Genomic DNA, 15,614 nt, shown 5'->3' on the forward strand with positions numbered 1-15,614 from the left:
CAGTGGACTAGATGAGGTCCCACATCCGCTTTCTCAGTCCTCCATTCAAATGTTCATGTCATCCAGAAACACCATTATAGACATACCCAGAAACAGTGTTCAATCTAGGCAGCCCGTGGTCCAGTCAAGTTGCACATGAAATTCACCATCAACAATCTTTTATCTGCAATGTTTGCTATGGTCGTTCTAAAATAACAGTTTTATTTAGATATAGTTCATTCAGTTGCTCAGTCGTGTCCAACTCTGCAACCCCTTGGACTGCAGCATGCCTGTCCATCACCAACTCCGAGAGCTCGCTCAAACTCATGTCCATCGAGTCAATGATGCCATCCAACCATCTCATCCATGGTATCCCCTTCCCCTCCTGCCTTCAATCTTTCCCAGCACCGAGTCAGTTCTTCACATCAGATGGCCAAAGTATTGGAGCTTCAGCTTCAGTCCTTCCAATGAATATTCAGGACTGATTTCCTTTAGGATGGACTGGTTGGATATCCTTGAAGTCCCAGGGACTCTCAACAGTCTTCTCCAACACCACAGTTCAAAAGCATCAATTCTTTGGCACTCAGCCTTCTTTATGGTCCAACTCTCATATCCATACAGGACTACTGGAAAAACCATAGCTTTGACTAGATGGACCTTTGTAGGCAAGGTAATATCTCTGCTTTTTAATATGCTGTCTAGGTTGGTCATAGCTTTTCTTCCAAGGAGCAAGCGTCTTTTAATTTCATGGTTTTAGTCACCATCTGCAGTGATTTTGGAGCCCGAGAAAATAAAGTCTGTCACTGTTTGCATTGTTTCCCCATCTATTTGCCATGAAGTGATGGGACCAGATGCCATGATCTTTGTTTTTTGAATGCTGAGTTTTAAGCCAACTTTTTCACTCTCCTCTTTCACTTTTGACTTCCCTGGTGGCTCAGATGGTAAAGCATCTGTCTATAATGTGGGAGACCTGGGTTCGATCCCTGGGTCAGGAAGATTCCCTGGAGAAGGAAATGGCAACCCACTTCTGTACTCTTGCCTAGAAAATCCCATGGACGGAGGAGCCTGGTGTCCATGGGTCACTAAGAGTCGGACACGACTGAGTGACTTCACTTTCACTTTTCACTTTCATCAAGAGGCTCTTTAGTGCCTCTTTGCTTTCTGCCATAAGGATGGTGTCATGTGCATATCTGAGGTTATTGATATTTTTCCCAGAAAACTTGATTCCAGCTGGTGCTTCATCCAGCCCAGCATTTTCCATGATGTGCTCTGCATATAAGTTAAATAAGCAGGGTGACAACATACAGCCTTGATGTACTTCTTTCCCAATTTGGACCAGTCCATTGTTCCATTTCCATTTCTAACTGTTGCTCCTTGACCTGCATACAGATTTCTCAGGAGGCAGGTAAGCCGGTCTGGTATTCCCATCTCCTGAAGAATATTCCACAGTTTCTTGTGATCCACACAATCAAAGGCTTTGGTGTAGTCAAGAAAGCAGATGTTTTTCTGGAATTCTGCTTTTTCAATGATCCGACAGATGTTGGCAATTTGATCTCTGGTTCCTCTGCCTTTTCTAAATCCAGTTTGAACATCTGGAAGTTCACGGTTCACATACTATTGAAGCCTTTCTTGGGGAATTTTGAGCATTACTTTGCTAATGTGTAAGATGAGTGCAATTGTGTGGTATGTAGAACATTCTTTGGCATTGCCTTTCTTTGGGATTGGAATGAAAATTGACCTTTTTCAGTCTTGTGGACACTGCTGAATTTTCCAAATTTGCAGGCATATTGAGTGCAGCTCTTTAACAGCATCATCTCTTAGGACTTGGAATAGTTCAGCTGGAATTCTATCACTTCCACTAGCTTTGTTTGTAGTGATGCTTCCTAAGGCCTACTTGACTTTGGACTCCAGGATGTCTGGCTCTAGGTGAGTGATCACACCATCATGGTTATCTGGGTCATGAAGATACTATTTTGTATAGTTCTTCTGTGTATTCCTGCCACCTCTTCTTAATATCTTCTGCTTCCATTAGATCCATACCATTTCTGTCCTTTATTGTGCCTATCTTTGCATGAAATGCTCCCTTGGTATCTCTAATTTTCTTGAAGAGATCTCTAGTCTTTCCCACTCTATTGTTTTCCTGTATTTCTTTGCATTGATCCCTGAGGAAGGCTTTCTTATTTCTCCTTGCTATTCTTTGGAAGTCTGCATTCAGATGAATATATCTTTCCTTTTCTTTTTTGCCTTTCACTTTTCTTCTTTTCTCAGTTATTTTTAAGACCTCCTCAGACAACCATTTTGCCTTTTTGCATTTCTTTTCCTTGGGGATGGTCTTGATCACAGACGGCCTCCTGTACAATGTCACGAACCTCTGTCCAAGGTTCTTCAGGCACTCTGTCTATCAGATCTAATCCCTTGAATCTATTTGTCACTTCCACTTTGATTTAGGTCATACATGAATGGTCTAGTGGTTTTCCCTACTTTCTTCAATTTAAATCTGCATTTGGCAATAAGGAGTTCATGATCTGAGCCACGGTCATCTCCCAGTCTTGTTTCTGCTGACTGTATAGAGCTTTTCCATCTTCGGTTGTGAAGAATATAAATCAATCTGGTTTTGGTGTTGGCCATCTGGTGATGTCCATGTGTAGAGTCATCTCTTGTGTTGTTGGAAGAAGGTGTTTGCTGTGACCAGTGTGTTCTCTTGGCAAAACTCTGTTAGCCTTTGTCCTGCTTCATTTTGTACTCCAAGGCCAAACACCTGTTACTCCAGGTATCTCCTGACTTCCTACTTTTGCATTCCAGTCCCCTATGATGAAAAGCACATCTTTTATTGGTGTTAGTTCTAGAAGATCTTGTAGGTCATCATAGAAATGTTCAACTTCAGCTTCTTCGGCATTAGGGATTGGGCTCAGACTTGGATTACTGTGATATTGAATGATTTGCCTTGGAAACGAACAGAGATCATTCTGGCAGTTTTGAGATAGCACCCAAGTACTGCATTTTGGACTCTTTTGTGGACTATGAGGGCTACTTCATTTCTTCTAAGGGATTCTCAGAAGAAATTAAGAGATAAAGTTAACATATCATGTATTTCAGTCACTTAAAGTGCACAGTTCAGTGGTTTTCAGTACACTCACACGTATATGCAACCGTTGCTGCCGCTGCTGCTAAGGCACTTCAGTCGTGTCCGACTCTGTGCGACCTCACAGATGGTGCCCACCAGGCTCCCCCATCCCTGGGATTTTCCGGGCAAGAGTACTGGAGTGGGGTGCCATTGCAACCACTACCACAGTCAATTTTAGAACATCTCTGTCCCTTCAAAAAGGAAGTTCACCCATATTAGCTACCCCATCTAGCTGTGGGTTTGTTTTGGGTTGCTTTTTTGTTTTTGAGTCCTTAGTATTTTAGGTTCTTTTTATAACATGTTTTTCATCATAATGTCAACATTTTACTTTCTACATCTATTGATATGCTTATTTTCTCTTTAACATGTAGAGATCAGGAAATTACATTGACAAATTACTATATTACTGAGATAAGTGCAGTTTAGCTATGAGGCTCTACTTCACACAGAATTGGATTCGATTTTTTAACCCTTTATTTCAGACTACTTGCATCTACCTTCACTGAGCAAACAGAGTGCCTGTCGTGCGCCACGCAACCTTCAGGCACTTATGATCATCAGTGGACAAAACGAAGCCCCTGCCTCACTGAGCTATGGAGGGAGAGAGCTCTGAAGCGGAGCCAGGAGGCTCAGATGGAATCTGACCTTCTGATCAACTGCTGTCCTAACACAGGCCTCCAGGACACCTGTCACACACTCAAGACACTTTGAGACACCAACCCAGAAATGCCTGGTGGTGCCATCCCTGAAGGATACACATCTGTAAACATCTGTAGCCCTCAGACGGCTATAGTCCAATGGGTCGCAAAGAGTCAGACATGACTGAATGCCCATGCACTTACTGATAATGAATTTTTTATGATTTTGTTATCTTGGTATGTCAGTTTTCTGTTTCACTAAATTTGCTCTTAGCATTATTTTTTTCCTGCTTTCAGTTTCTCGTTGGTTTACTCTATTAGTCTTTTTTTTAGTTTTTAAGATGAGTATTTAACATATTTATTTTCAGCCATTCTCTTATTTTTAGTCATTTTCTTATTTTGATAGTTGCTTCTAAGATTCTAAATTTTTCTCTAAGCATTGCTTCAAACTCATCCCCTAAGTTTTGCTAATTATTATTCAGTTCTAAGTATTCTGTACTATCCACTAAGATATCTGTACTGTCCACTATGATGTCTTCTTCAACGCAATCCCTCAGCTTTCAAATATGGGGACGATTTACGTGATTGTTTACTGGCGGTTTCCATCTATCTCAGTAATGCCAAAGCTGTGCTCTGGGACTTCCCTGCTGGTCCAGCGGTTAAGACACTACATTCCAATCCAGCGGGTGCAGAGTCGATCCCTGGACAGGGAAATACGATCCCACATGTCACAGAACACGGCCAAATTTTAAAGAAATAAGTAAAACTTGTTTTTTATAAGAAGCATGTTCACTGTAGGAGAGCAATTCTTTAATACTTGTAGGGATTTCCTGAATGACTTAACAAGTGATCAGTTTCTGCAGAAGTTCTCTGTGCCCCCGAATGAGCGTTTTATCCACTATCAGTTGTAGGCATCAGCTGATTCCTGATCCTTTCTAATGTCATCAGCTTCATCCTTCCGTTTGCTGGAAATATATATCCCTGAAAAGAGAGTGGGCTTTTTGTTTCTCTTTGTAATTCCGTCAATCTTTGCTTTTGGGGGCCGTGTTCTTACACTGAATCTTCCCTTTATTGTTATGCAGATGCAGTTTCTTCTTTTTAAGAAAGCTTTCTTTCACCTTCTATTTTGGCTGATGTTACTATTACGCCAGCTTTCTCTTGGTTAATGTTAACTTAGTTTATCTTTTCGGAGACGGCGATGGCACCCCACTCCAGTACTCTTGCCTGGAGAATCCCATGGACGGAGGAGCCTGGCAGGCCGCAGTCCATGGGGTCATGAAGAGTCAGACACGACTGAGCGACTTCACTTTCACTTTTCACTTTCATGCATTGGAGAAGGAAATGGCAACCCACTCCAGTGTTCTTGTCTGGAGAATCCCAGGGACGGGGAGCCTGGTGGGCTCCCGTCTATGGGGTCGCACAGAGTCGGACACGACTGAAGCGACTTAGCAGCAACAGCAGCAGTTTATCTTTTTTTGTATTCATTTAAGTGTAAAGTATGTATTATTTCACACATTCAGAAAGGTACAATGAATATTTAAAGCTCTGTGTACCTACTCCCAGCTTAAGAAATAAAACATTAAAATGTAGCTGAAGGGGAAGGGGATTCAAGAGGGAAGGGACATGTGTACACCAATGGCTAATTCATGCTGAGGTATGGCAGAAATCAAACCAATATTGTAAAGCAATTAGCCTTCAATTAAAAATAAATAAATTTTAAAAAATACAAAAAAGTTAAAAAAAAATAAAAGCATTCAATATTTGCTTTGTGTTACTTCATGGCTAACAGCAATGTATAAGGTAATATGGAAAAAAATAAAATGAGCTAATATAAAAAAAAATGTACCTGAAGGTCCTTGAGTAGAAGTCCTCAGTCTCATTCGTCCTCTCCCCACACCCACCTAGCCCTGACTTTGGTGTTAATCATTCCCATGCAGGCTTTTATACTTCTAGTGTATATACACCATAAACAATATTGTTACACAGTATGTCTGGAAACAAGATGTGTTCATCCTTATTTAAATAGTATCATATGCTAAACCATAGTGGGAAAGAATGAAAAAGAACACACATATATATGTATATACGTGTATGTACATGTATAACCGAGTCACTTTGCTATACAGCAGAAATTAACGTAACACTGTAAACCAACTCTGCTTCAATTTTTAAAGTGAATTAAAAATTATCATATGATTTGCATTATTCTGAATCTTGCTGTTCTTAGATGAGCATTGCTTCTGACCCATGTTAATATGGTAATTCCAGGTCATCCACTCAGGGTCCTGCTGCCCAGACAGAACACACTCTTCTCATCACTCTCCTGAGGATGAAGCGTGAAGAGGCGTCCAGGCTTTCGCTACCATATGTGATGCTGCCTCAGTGGTCTCTGTGCATTTGGCCAGGGACCTTCCAGGGCACGTACCCACACAGGAACTACTCCCGTGTGAGTGCCAGTGGGTTAGATACCTGACATTAGTTTCCAAAGCGATTCCATCAACCCACCAACACCACTAGGGAATCCTCATTTCTCCATATCCTCTCTAAAACTTGGGGCTTCCCTTGTGGCTCAGCTGGTAAAGAATCCGCCTGCAACGTGGAAGGCCTGGGTTCAGTCCGTGGGTTGGGTAGATCCCCTGGAGAAGGAGAAGGCTACCCACAGCAGTATTCTGGCCCAGAGAATTCTATGGACTGTATAGTCCATGGGGGTCACAAAGAGTTGGACATGACTGAGTGACCTTCACTTTCACTTTCTCTAAAACTTGAGACTGTTAGGTTTCTTAATTTCAGCTGAACTGAGAGGTGGGTTTCATTTGCATTTCCCTGACTACAAGTAATAGCTGATGGCTTTTACAGGTCTGCTCTTCAGCCCACTTTCCTATCCTGAGTTCCTTCTTTTTTTTTTTTTTTAATTTTATTTTATTTTTAAACTTTACAATATTGTATTGGTTTTGCTAAACATCGAAATGAATCCGCCACAGGTATACATGTGTTCCCCATCCTGAACCCTCCTCCCTCCTCCCTCCCCATACCATCCCTCTGGGTCGTCCCAGTGCACCAGTCCCAAGCATCCAGTATCGTGCATTGAACCTGGACTAGCGACTCATTCCATATATGATATTATACGTATTTCAATGCCATTCTCCCAAATCATCCCACCCTCTCCCTCTCCCACAGAGTCCAAAAGACTGCTCTATACATCGGTGTCTCTTTTGCTGTCTCGTATACAGGGTTATTGTTACCATCTTTCTAAATTCCATATATATGCGTTAGTATACTGTATTGGTGTTTTTCTTTCTGGCTTACTTCACTCTGTATAATAGGCTCCAGTTTCATCCACCTCATTAGAACTGAGTTTCTTCTTACACACTTTGCCCTTTCCTGCTGCATGTTCCTGCTGCTGTTTTCCCTTTTTGATTTGTGGACGTTTTTATTTATTTTGATTGCTCTGCTCAGTTGTTCAGTCATGTCTGACTTTTTTAGCCCTATGGACTGCAGCCCGCCATACTCCTCTGCCCGTGGAATTTTCCAGCAAGAACACTGAAGCGGGTTGTTGTTTCCTACTCCAGGAGATCTTCCCAACCTGCAGATGGAAACTGTTTCTTGAGTCTCCTGCATTAGCAGGTGGATTTTTTACCACTAGCGCCACCTGGGAAGCCCTTGTTCTGGTTGCTGGTTATTTATTCTGGTCGCTGTTTATTGGCTGATGCTGTGGAAATGTCTGCTCCAGCCTATGACTTATCTGAGATTCTATGGTGATTTTTGGATGCAGAAATTTGTATTTCAATAGTCAAATCTTTCAAAGGTTTCATTTATGATCTGTGCATTTTTATCTCTTCCTTAAGAAGGCCCTCAGTTAGGAACAGTACTCTCCTGTACATTCTAAAATTTGAAATTTGCTTTTCACATTTATGTCTTAATTCATCTGAGCTGATTTTCAAATCTGCTACGAGGTGGAAATCCAACTTCCTTTTTTTCTCTATGGATAACCAAACTGTCCCACACCATCTGCAGTGACAACACAAGTGTTCTGAGTACATAAATATTCCATCTGTGAATAATGACATTTTTACTTCTTCCTTGGCAATCCTGAGAAATTGTATTTCATCTTTTTCTTATTCTAGCGCACCAAGAGCACTGATACCGGCAAGTCTGCTGAGCTTCCGTCTGGGAGGCGCTGGGCCTCATCACACACTCGGAGCGCAGGGCGTGACGCGCCCCACTCAGCACCCAGCGTTCACAGTTAGCACACTCTGCTCACCTCACTCCGTCTGCTTCTCACTCTGGTGCTTGGTTGTGCTTTTGCTGGAGCTCAGATGCTCCTTCTGATCGTACATTCTAGAGCTCAGATGCTCTTTCTGCTGGTACACTCTAGAGCTCAGATGCTCTTTCTGATCATACATTCTAGAGCTCAGATGCTCTTTCTGCTGGTACACTCTAGAGCTCAGATGCTCTTTCTGGTGGCACACTCTTTTCCTTCTTCAGTCTGTTAAGATGATGAGTTACAGTAATAGACTTTCTAATGTTAAGTCATCTTGCATTTCTAGGGTAAATTTTGCATTTCTAGGGTAAATTCAAGTTGATCATAAAGATAATCTTTAAGGACATCCAGGTTGGATTGGTTCTTATTTCCCTCAGGATGTCTTGTCTTTCTCTGTGTGATGGTAATATATTTTTTTCTTCTCTCATATTGTCTTTGTCTGGCATTTTCATATCAAAATTAGTCCAGTTTCATAAAGGGTGGGATTTCCTTTTTATCTTCTCTGGAGTCATCTGTGTAAAATTGGAGTAAGTGTTCTTAAACAGTTGGCAGAATTCACTTGTTAAACTGTCAGCGTGGTAGCCAGGATAGGTGGCTTTTTCAATTACTATCCATAAATTATTCCCTTTCTGCAGCCGTCTGGGCTTTCTGCTTCCTCCTGGGTTACTGCATCCCCCGCCTCTGCTGCCCTAGAGGCACCTGCATCACGCCTGCGGTGCTCTCAGCAGTCAGCCGCAAGTCCCGGCGACTCCTACACGTGTCTCCGCCACCTCAGATCGTGCTCGCTTCTAGAACGACAGGGGCTGTCCTCCAGTGTTTTAGTTACTTTTCCCCAACCTCCTGCCATCAGACTGGCATTCTTCACAGGAAGTCCTTCTTTCTACAACAGATTTTAAGATGTTCTCTTTACTGGGCAGTGTCCAGGTCTCAGCTCTTTCTGGAAGGTCGCTGGCGCCTTCTCTGCACCTCTGAGCTGCAGTGGGCTCAGTCCCTCCACGCCTGCCACCTCCCCCATTCTCACGAGGACCACGTCAGTGTACGGTTCACCCTCTATTTGTTTATTTAAGTAGCTGTAGTTTTACTTCCAGGATTGTCAGTTATTTGTCATATTAACCCGATATTCTTGGTTCTGAGGTGCCTCTCTTCATTTAGCCTTTAGCCATCAGAGGGTTGAAGGTGCCTGCATTTGCCTGCTGTTTCCGTGTCTTAGGAGCAGATGCCCTCCACCTGTGGGCATGGTGGGCGCTCTTCCACGGGGTCAGCCTCACTGGGAGCAGAGTTCAAGCTGTCCTCCTGCCCCACCCCACCCCTGTCACATGCCTCCCTGTGCCCTCTCCAACCCCATTCAGAAGCAGGGGCTCCACCCTGGGCTCTCAGGCCATCGGCCCAGTGTCATCCTGAGGGTGTTGTATGCCTGTCCCTGGCAATCTACTTGGCCTCCTCCAGCCTTAACTACTCTCTCAGCCGCCATAAACGACCAGACACTGCTCTGAGTCATCTGTGGACGCCTTGACAAAGACGGTAAGAAGGGCAATGTGCTCATGGGCACCCCAACCCTTTGAGCTCAGAGGAGAAGCCACAGGACTTGAGGTGGGGTCAGATGCGAAGCAGGCGGTGGCAGTGCAGGGTCTGGAGTCCTGTCAGGCCGGGAGAGGACGACCCTCTAGAAGGAGAGGGCTCTACCCACTGTCCCTGGGGGCGGAGGAGCTGCAGGGCTCCCCCATGTCGGGAGGGCTCAGGGCTTGGGGGGTGAAGTCACTCTGTCAGCAAGTGGCTCAAACAGTCAGCTGGAAAGCCCCCTTCCTTTGAGAGAGGGGCTGCAGGTCCTTGCTCCTCACACTCATCGTGGCTCCAGCAGTGGCTGAGGGCAGGCAGGGCCCTGGCCAGAGTGCCTGTGGTATGGGGCTTCTCTAAGCTCCATCACAGGCACCCACCCCCGCCCTGGTCCTGCTTGGTCTCAGACGTGGCCAAGGGCACACGTTTGCCTCATCACATGGAGGAGGCCTGTCGTGGAGGCACAAGGGAGCCATAGCTCTGTGATGAGGAGAGCGCTCAACCAAGAGAGTTCTCAGGAGGGAACACAGATGCCACCAAGAATGGGGCCCCGACCTATGTGCCCCCAGCGGCTGCGGGGAGTGTGTGTTCAGATACAAGGAGAGCCGAGGGGCTGCTGTGCCAAGCCCCTGGAGGGAGAAGCCTGGGGACAGCTTTCTGCCGCGTTTGCAAAGGACAAAGACAACTGCAATCAGCTCCAGGTCTCCGGCAGAGAGTCAAGCGGCGCCCGAAGCCAGGGCCTCCTGGGGCATCCACACGCCCCTGGCAGGCTTGCTCCCGAGCCGGGTCCCAACCGGGGCCTGACATCAGAGGCCCACTGTGCCTGTGTCCTCGCAGGCACTGAGGGGCTGATGGCAGGCTGCCTCCCCCGCGCCCACAAAGCCCCATGGCCACGACTTAGTCCAGAGCCGGGAGCCTTACCTGGAAGACAGTGAGGATGGCGGCAGGGAAGGTGTCAAAGTTGGTTGTCGGAGTCTCATCCTGGAAGTTGAACCTGAGAAGAACAAGGGTCTTGGACAGGCAGAGGCAGGTCCGCTGGGCCCAGGACGGCTGGCACCTGGCGGCTGTGTCTGGGCCAGCAGCCCTTCTTGGGGCCTTTGTGGGGGAAGCAGAGTGGGAACCCAGCAGCACTGTCCCCTGAGCGCTGCCCCTAGGGGCCCCAGCCTCACTTACTGTCCCCCGAAGAGCTGCATGCCCAGCAGAGCGAAGACCACGATGAAGAGGAAGAGCAGGAAGAGCAGGCTGATGATGGACTTCATGGAGTTGAGCAGGGACACCACCAGGTTCCGCAGGGAGCTCCAGTACCTGCGGGGGAAGCCTGGTCTGAGCGCGCCAGGACACTGGGACCCCGAGGGCCACGCCTGCGGCTTCTGGCACCTCCTGCCCTGAGGGCCCCACACGCACTTTCTCCAGGGGCCCACACCCCATCTGCACTGCAGCCCACCACCTGGCCCAGGGTGACAGCAGAGACTGCACGTTCAGAGCTGGGCTCACGCATACCTCCCACACCGGGTCTCTGGTATCCCTCCTCTGCAGCTTCACCTGCCTGCATCCCTCAGCTCCCCTGGGCCAGCACGCAGGAAGTGAGGGCCACAGCTATGCGTCCTAGCCGTGCAGGAGAAGGGGCCGCACTGGAGCATCCATCAGTACCACCACCCTCAGCGAGCAGGTTTGCACACAGTCTCAGCAAAGCAGGCTGGGCTTCGGTGCCCCCCAAGGCCCGAGGCACATAGCACGGAGCAGCCCTCCAGGCTCAACCCCCGCTCCATCCCACCCCTCAAATGCTCCTGGGGGCCAGAGACCATGGCCCTCTCATTCAGCTGAACCCCTGTGCCTCACAGGCCCCCTGCAGTCTGCGGATAAGTCTTGCTGCGGGCTTGCTAGGTAATGGGTCCCTCCAGCTGCAACCCCAGGAGAGCCCAAGCCCCAAGGAGACACGCCATGTGCCTCTCTGCCTTAGCACTTGCTGTCCTCCGCCCTGGCCTGGGGAAAGGCCTGGGACATTCCTGAGCCCTCATCCCCAGGGCTGTGTCACAGAGACCCACTACTCTCTTACTGGGTGCGTGAGAGTTAATAAGAAATGGGCTAGAAGACTCCAGAAAGCCTTCTCCTGATGGGCAGGGTCTAGGTCAGGACAAGAGCCACCCACTTTCCAGGAGGAAATAGAGCTGCTAAGATGCCAGGCCCCCAGCCAAGGTGCAGGCAGCACCGCACCACATCCTGGAGCCCTGCTCCTGCGGAAGCAGCGGAGGACGCAGGGCAGGTGGCGGGAGCACCCAGAAGCGTCTGTGGGCCAAGCCAGACAGGAGTCCTGTCCAAAACTCCTCCGCATTACACCACCCTGACTTTGAACGGCCTCAGGTGTGGATTTAAAACAGACTAGAAAAGATCTAGTCCAGCCTCCACAGGAGGCTGAGGAAGTCACTGAAGGTGCTTGGAAGCGGGCCACCTGCATAGGCTCAGTCTGGACCATCCCGCAGCCGTCATGAGCTGGGCACGTGTGGCCTCACGCTCCAGGCACCCTGGACTGGGAGCCTCAGAGCCTCAGGGTGGCTCGGGACCCACGGTGGAGTCACTATGTCCATGGCCAGCAGGGTGAGGGCAGCTCTGCTGCTGCCGTGACAGCTGTGGACGGGAGCAGCCCCCTCCCACCGCCACTCGGCATAGAGGGGCAGGTTCAGCCCCCTCATGGGCAGAAGGGAGCAACCTTCCTCCAGGGCTGCAGAGCCAAGTGGGATGAACCTGAACACAAGGTCAGGCCCGCGTCCTATCACTGAGGATGGCTGGCAGGGTCAGCCCTGAGTGGAAAAGGCAGGCCTGGGAGTTCAGGTCAGAAGGTCAGAGTCCCGCTGGGGCCAGAACAGCGGCTGCAAGGCAGGTAAGCACACTTGGGGGCAGCAAGATAGGAAACCTGTATCTGTCAACCTGTTTTCTCCATTAACTAGGGAACAGTCACCCTTTGAGGTTGAAAGATGGGCTTGTGGGTTTCCAGATAGGAGCCAGTGTGAAACTGTGGGGAGCAAGCTAATGAGAAAACCAGAAATGCTGGGGCAGTGCTGAGGCTGAAAACAGCCCCCGCGGATAGACGGGCCCCGGGGGCCCAGACGAAATCATGCTGGGCTGCCAGCCTCGCGCTCGCTGCCCCGTGGCTCTTGTCTGTTTACCCAGTGAAAAGCCACAGGAAGAGATTCCGGACGGCTGCGCGCAAGGCCCCTGCCACACAGCCGTGCGCCCCAGGAGTGGGGCGGGAGTGCCTCGTCCCTGTGCTCCGGGGGCAGCGGGGAGGCCCTGTCCGTGTGCTCCAGGGCTGGGGGCACAGGCAGCATGGGAGCCAGGCAACACAGGCGCTGCTCCTGGGGACGTGCCCTACCACCCCCAGGAGCCGAGGAGGAGGAACTCCCCTCACCGACCCCTCCCCAGGAACTCCCCCTCCAGCCCTGGAGGAACTCCTGCCCACCCCGGAGCACAGGGAATCCCCCCCCACCCCACCCCCCGCACCCTCAGAGCACAGGGACGACAGGAATCCCCTCCCCCCACTCCGGAGCACACGGCAGGAACCACCGCCCCCGCCAGCACATGGACGACATACTTGGTGACTTTGAAGATTCTCAGCAGCCGCAGCGCCCGCAGCACACTGATGCCGAAGGAGGTTCCTGGCTTGATGGCCGCCCAGACCACTTCGAAAATGCTCCCCACAATGACCTGCAACAGAGACAGGATCGGCCCAGGGCAGAGCTGTGGCCATGTCTCTCCGGAAGCATTGGCCCTGGCTCCCTGTCCGAAGCTCAAGCCAGATGAGTCAACATGAGGCAGGGGCCTCCCACGGAGCTCCTGCAGACTCTGGGAGCCACAGACACACCAGGAAGACACAGGACACAGAGCAGGTCTGGCCTGCAGGTTTCTTGGCAAATCTTAAAGACTCCTTGTACATGCCTCCCCTGTGGTTTATCACAGCCAGGTGACCCCTCTGGGCCAGCACACTGCCTCAGACAGCCTTGACTGTTAGGCTGTGTCCACACAGACCAGCAGACTCAGCTTCCTGTAACATCCCCTGTTGGGTCTTGTCCCCTCTGAGACGTTCCAATTCATAACTGTATATTGTCTTCCCCCGAATACTAGGAGCCAGCAAGTGCCTCCAAGGACAGACAGGGACTAGCCCGCCCTCTCGTTTCACCAAGGGTCATCCCGATCGCTGACCACACTAGCGGACTGGGGCTTGTGGGTCAGAGGCCTGACCCGCCTCCAGTCACTCCCAGCACAGTGAGTCTGGTGCAAGGGACTCAGAAAGGACACAGCAGTGGGGCTGGAGCACAGCGATCCCTTGCCAACAGTGCCCAAATGGAGTTCCCTCCCTGCCACTGCGCCTTGCTGGGCACACCACAGTCAGTGTGAGTGCTGTGTGCTCCTCACGCGTGTGGTTAATCCTTACTCCTGCTAACCCGGCTTCTGCAGCTGGCGTGGAGAACTCCCCTGTGAACATCAGTCTCCTAAATTCCACTTTGCTGTGTGGCTCACTCATCACCCAAGGTCTGAGTCACTTCCACCCACTTCATACCAACCACAAACACGATCGGCTTGGCATCAACATCCTCACCAAGCCTGAGAAACAGCGACTGATGGGGGCAGTGGCCTCCGCGGGCGAGCACTGGTCCACGGCCTGCGTCCTGCTGTGCTGCCGCACAGCCTTCCGCTGCCTGCCTCCCCAGCCGGGACGCAGCACGCCACTCAGAGGACTGCAGACCTGCCCGCAGCTGCCGCGCCCACTATGACCCTACAGAGCAGCAAATGGGATGAGCTCGTCATGTCTGCCCTTGGCACTCCAACCATCACCACCAATCTTTCTCAGCGTCACGCGTCCCCAGGGTCGAACGCTGTCATTTTCTAAATCTACTTGCTTCCCACTGTCAGTCTCCCAGTGCATCTCCTACTTTACATTAATCCTCAAAATGTGCTCACCTTGGTTTATAACGTAGGTGGCCCTTCAGATGGTCCCCAACGATCCCACTGCCCGGGGCTCACCCCTTGTCCCCCCCTGTCCCCTGGAAGGTAGGTTGGAACTAGTGAGCCACCTTTAGCAAGCAGAACCCAACAAACAGGATGGGATGGCACCTCTGAAAGGAGTTACAGGAAGACCGGGGCTTTGCCTTGGTACCCTCAGCCCTCTGAGGACAGGGGGGCAGCCTGAGCAGAGGCCCACATGACCAACAGCCACCAGAGTGGGCCTGGAGAATGTCTTCCTGAGGTCTGTCAGCAGCCACGAGCACAAGCTTGGAAGGGGCCCTCACTGAACCTCATGAGGGACCCAACAAGCTGTAGCCCGACTGCCAACCACCAGAATGAGAGGACAGACGCTGGCTGCTTTAAGGCACCAAAGCCTGGGGTGAACTGACACCCAGAAAGGGAAGTCAACATCAACGCTGGAAGCAGGCGCACAGTGCTGCTAAACTAGAAACCCCGCGGGGGGGAGCGGCACGGAGCAGCACGTGAATGAACGCCTGGCCCACCCTGAACACATTCCTTCAGGGATTCTGGACTCTGAAGACTCCGCAGGCACGGTCTGCAGCAGGGTGAGGGAGTCATGGGAGACTACGGAGGGGAGCAGGCAGAGAGCCCCACGGGGCCCACAGCCACACAGACAGCAGGAGGCGTGCCTCCTGCGCTGGGGCTTGGCCGGGATGCGTCCACGCAGCCAAGAGGAGGGGCGCTGAGGGAAGCGCTGTTAGGTACACAGAGGCCACAAGTGGCTGGCTGGGAAACTGCTCAGCCTCTCCAGAACAAACGAGGCCGTGTTTAGAGATGGCATGCCATTTGAGTCAGTGCTAATGAGGTGGATGAATCGAGAGCCTATTATACGGAATGAAGTAAGTCAGAAAGAGAGAGGAAAATATCCTATATTAATACAAGCATAAATAGAATCTAGAGAGCTGGCGCTGATGAGCCTATCTGCCGGGGAGCAGTGGCGGTGCAGACAGAGAGCAGACCTAAGGGCGCTGTGTCACCTGCATATCTGAGGCTGCTGACTCCCCCGTAAGGGTCATTCCAGCTTGTGATTCATCCA

At 50.0% G+C, this 15,614-nt stretch overlaps 1 protein-coding gene across 5 annotated transcripts in view; it reads right to left on the reverse strand.

Moving 5' to 3' along the window:
• The window catches only part of CACNA1B (calcium voltage-gated channel subunit alpha1 B), a 213,472-nt gene that overhangs the window by 101,448 nt on the left and 96,410 nt on the right, over nucleotides 1-15,614 (reverse strand). For all 5 annotated transcript variants that reach the window (XR_015136010.1, XM_086323921.1, XM_086323922.1 and 2 more), the window contains exons 13-15: nucleotides 13,146-13,258; nucleotides 10,730-10,861; nucleotides 10,478-10,550 (exon numbers count right to left, since the gene is read on the reverse strand). Coding sequence is in view for 4 of the 5 variants with exons in the window: in XM_086323921.1 (XP_086180047.1) it covers nucleotides 10,478-10,550; nucleotides 10,730-10,861; nucleotides 13,146-13,258 (318 nt within the window). In the remaining variant the exon portion in view is untranslated. The remainder of the gene's footprint in view (nucleotides 1-10,477; nucleotides 10,551-10,729; nucleotides 10,862-13,145; nucleotides 13,259-15,614) is intronic.

Source organism: Bos grunniens, chromosome 11, assembly GCF_055505025.1.
Source record: "Bos grunniens cultivar Pamir isolate PY7600 chromosome 11, Bosgru_T2T1.0, whole genome shotgun sequence".
Lineage (NCBI taxonomy): Eukaryota > Metazoa > Chordata > Mammalia > Artiodactyla > Bovidae > Bos > Bos grunniens.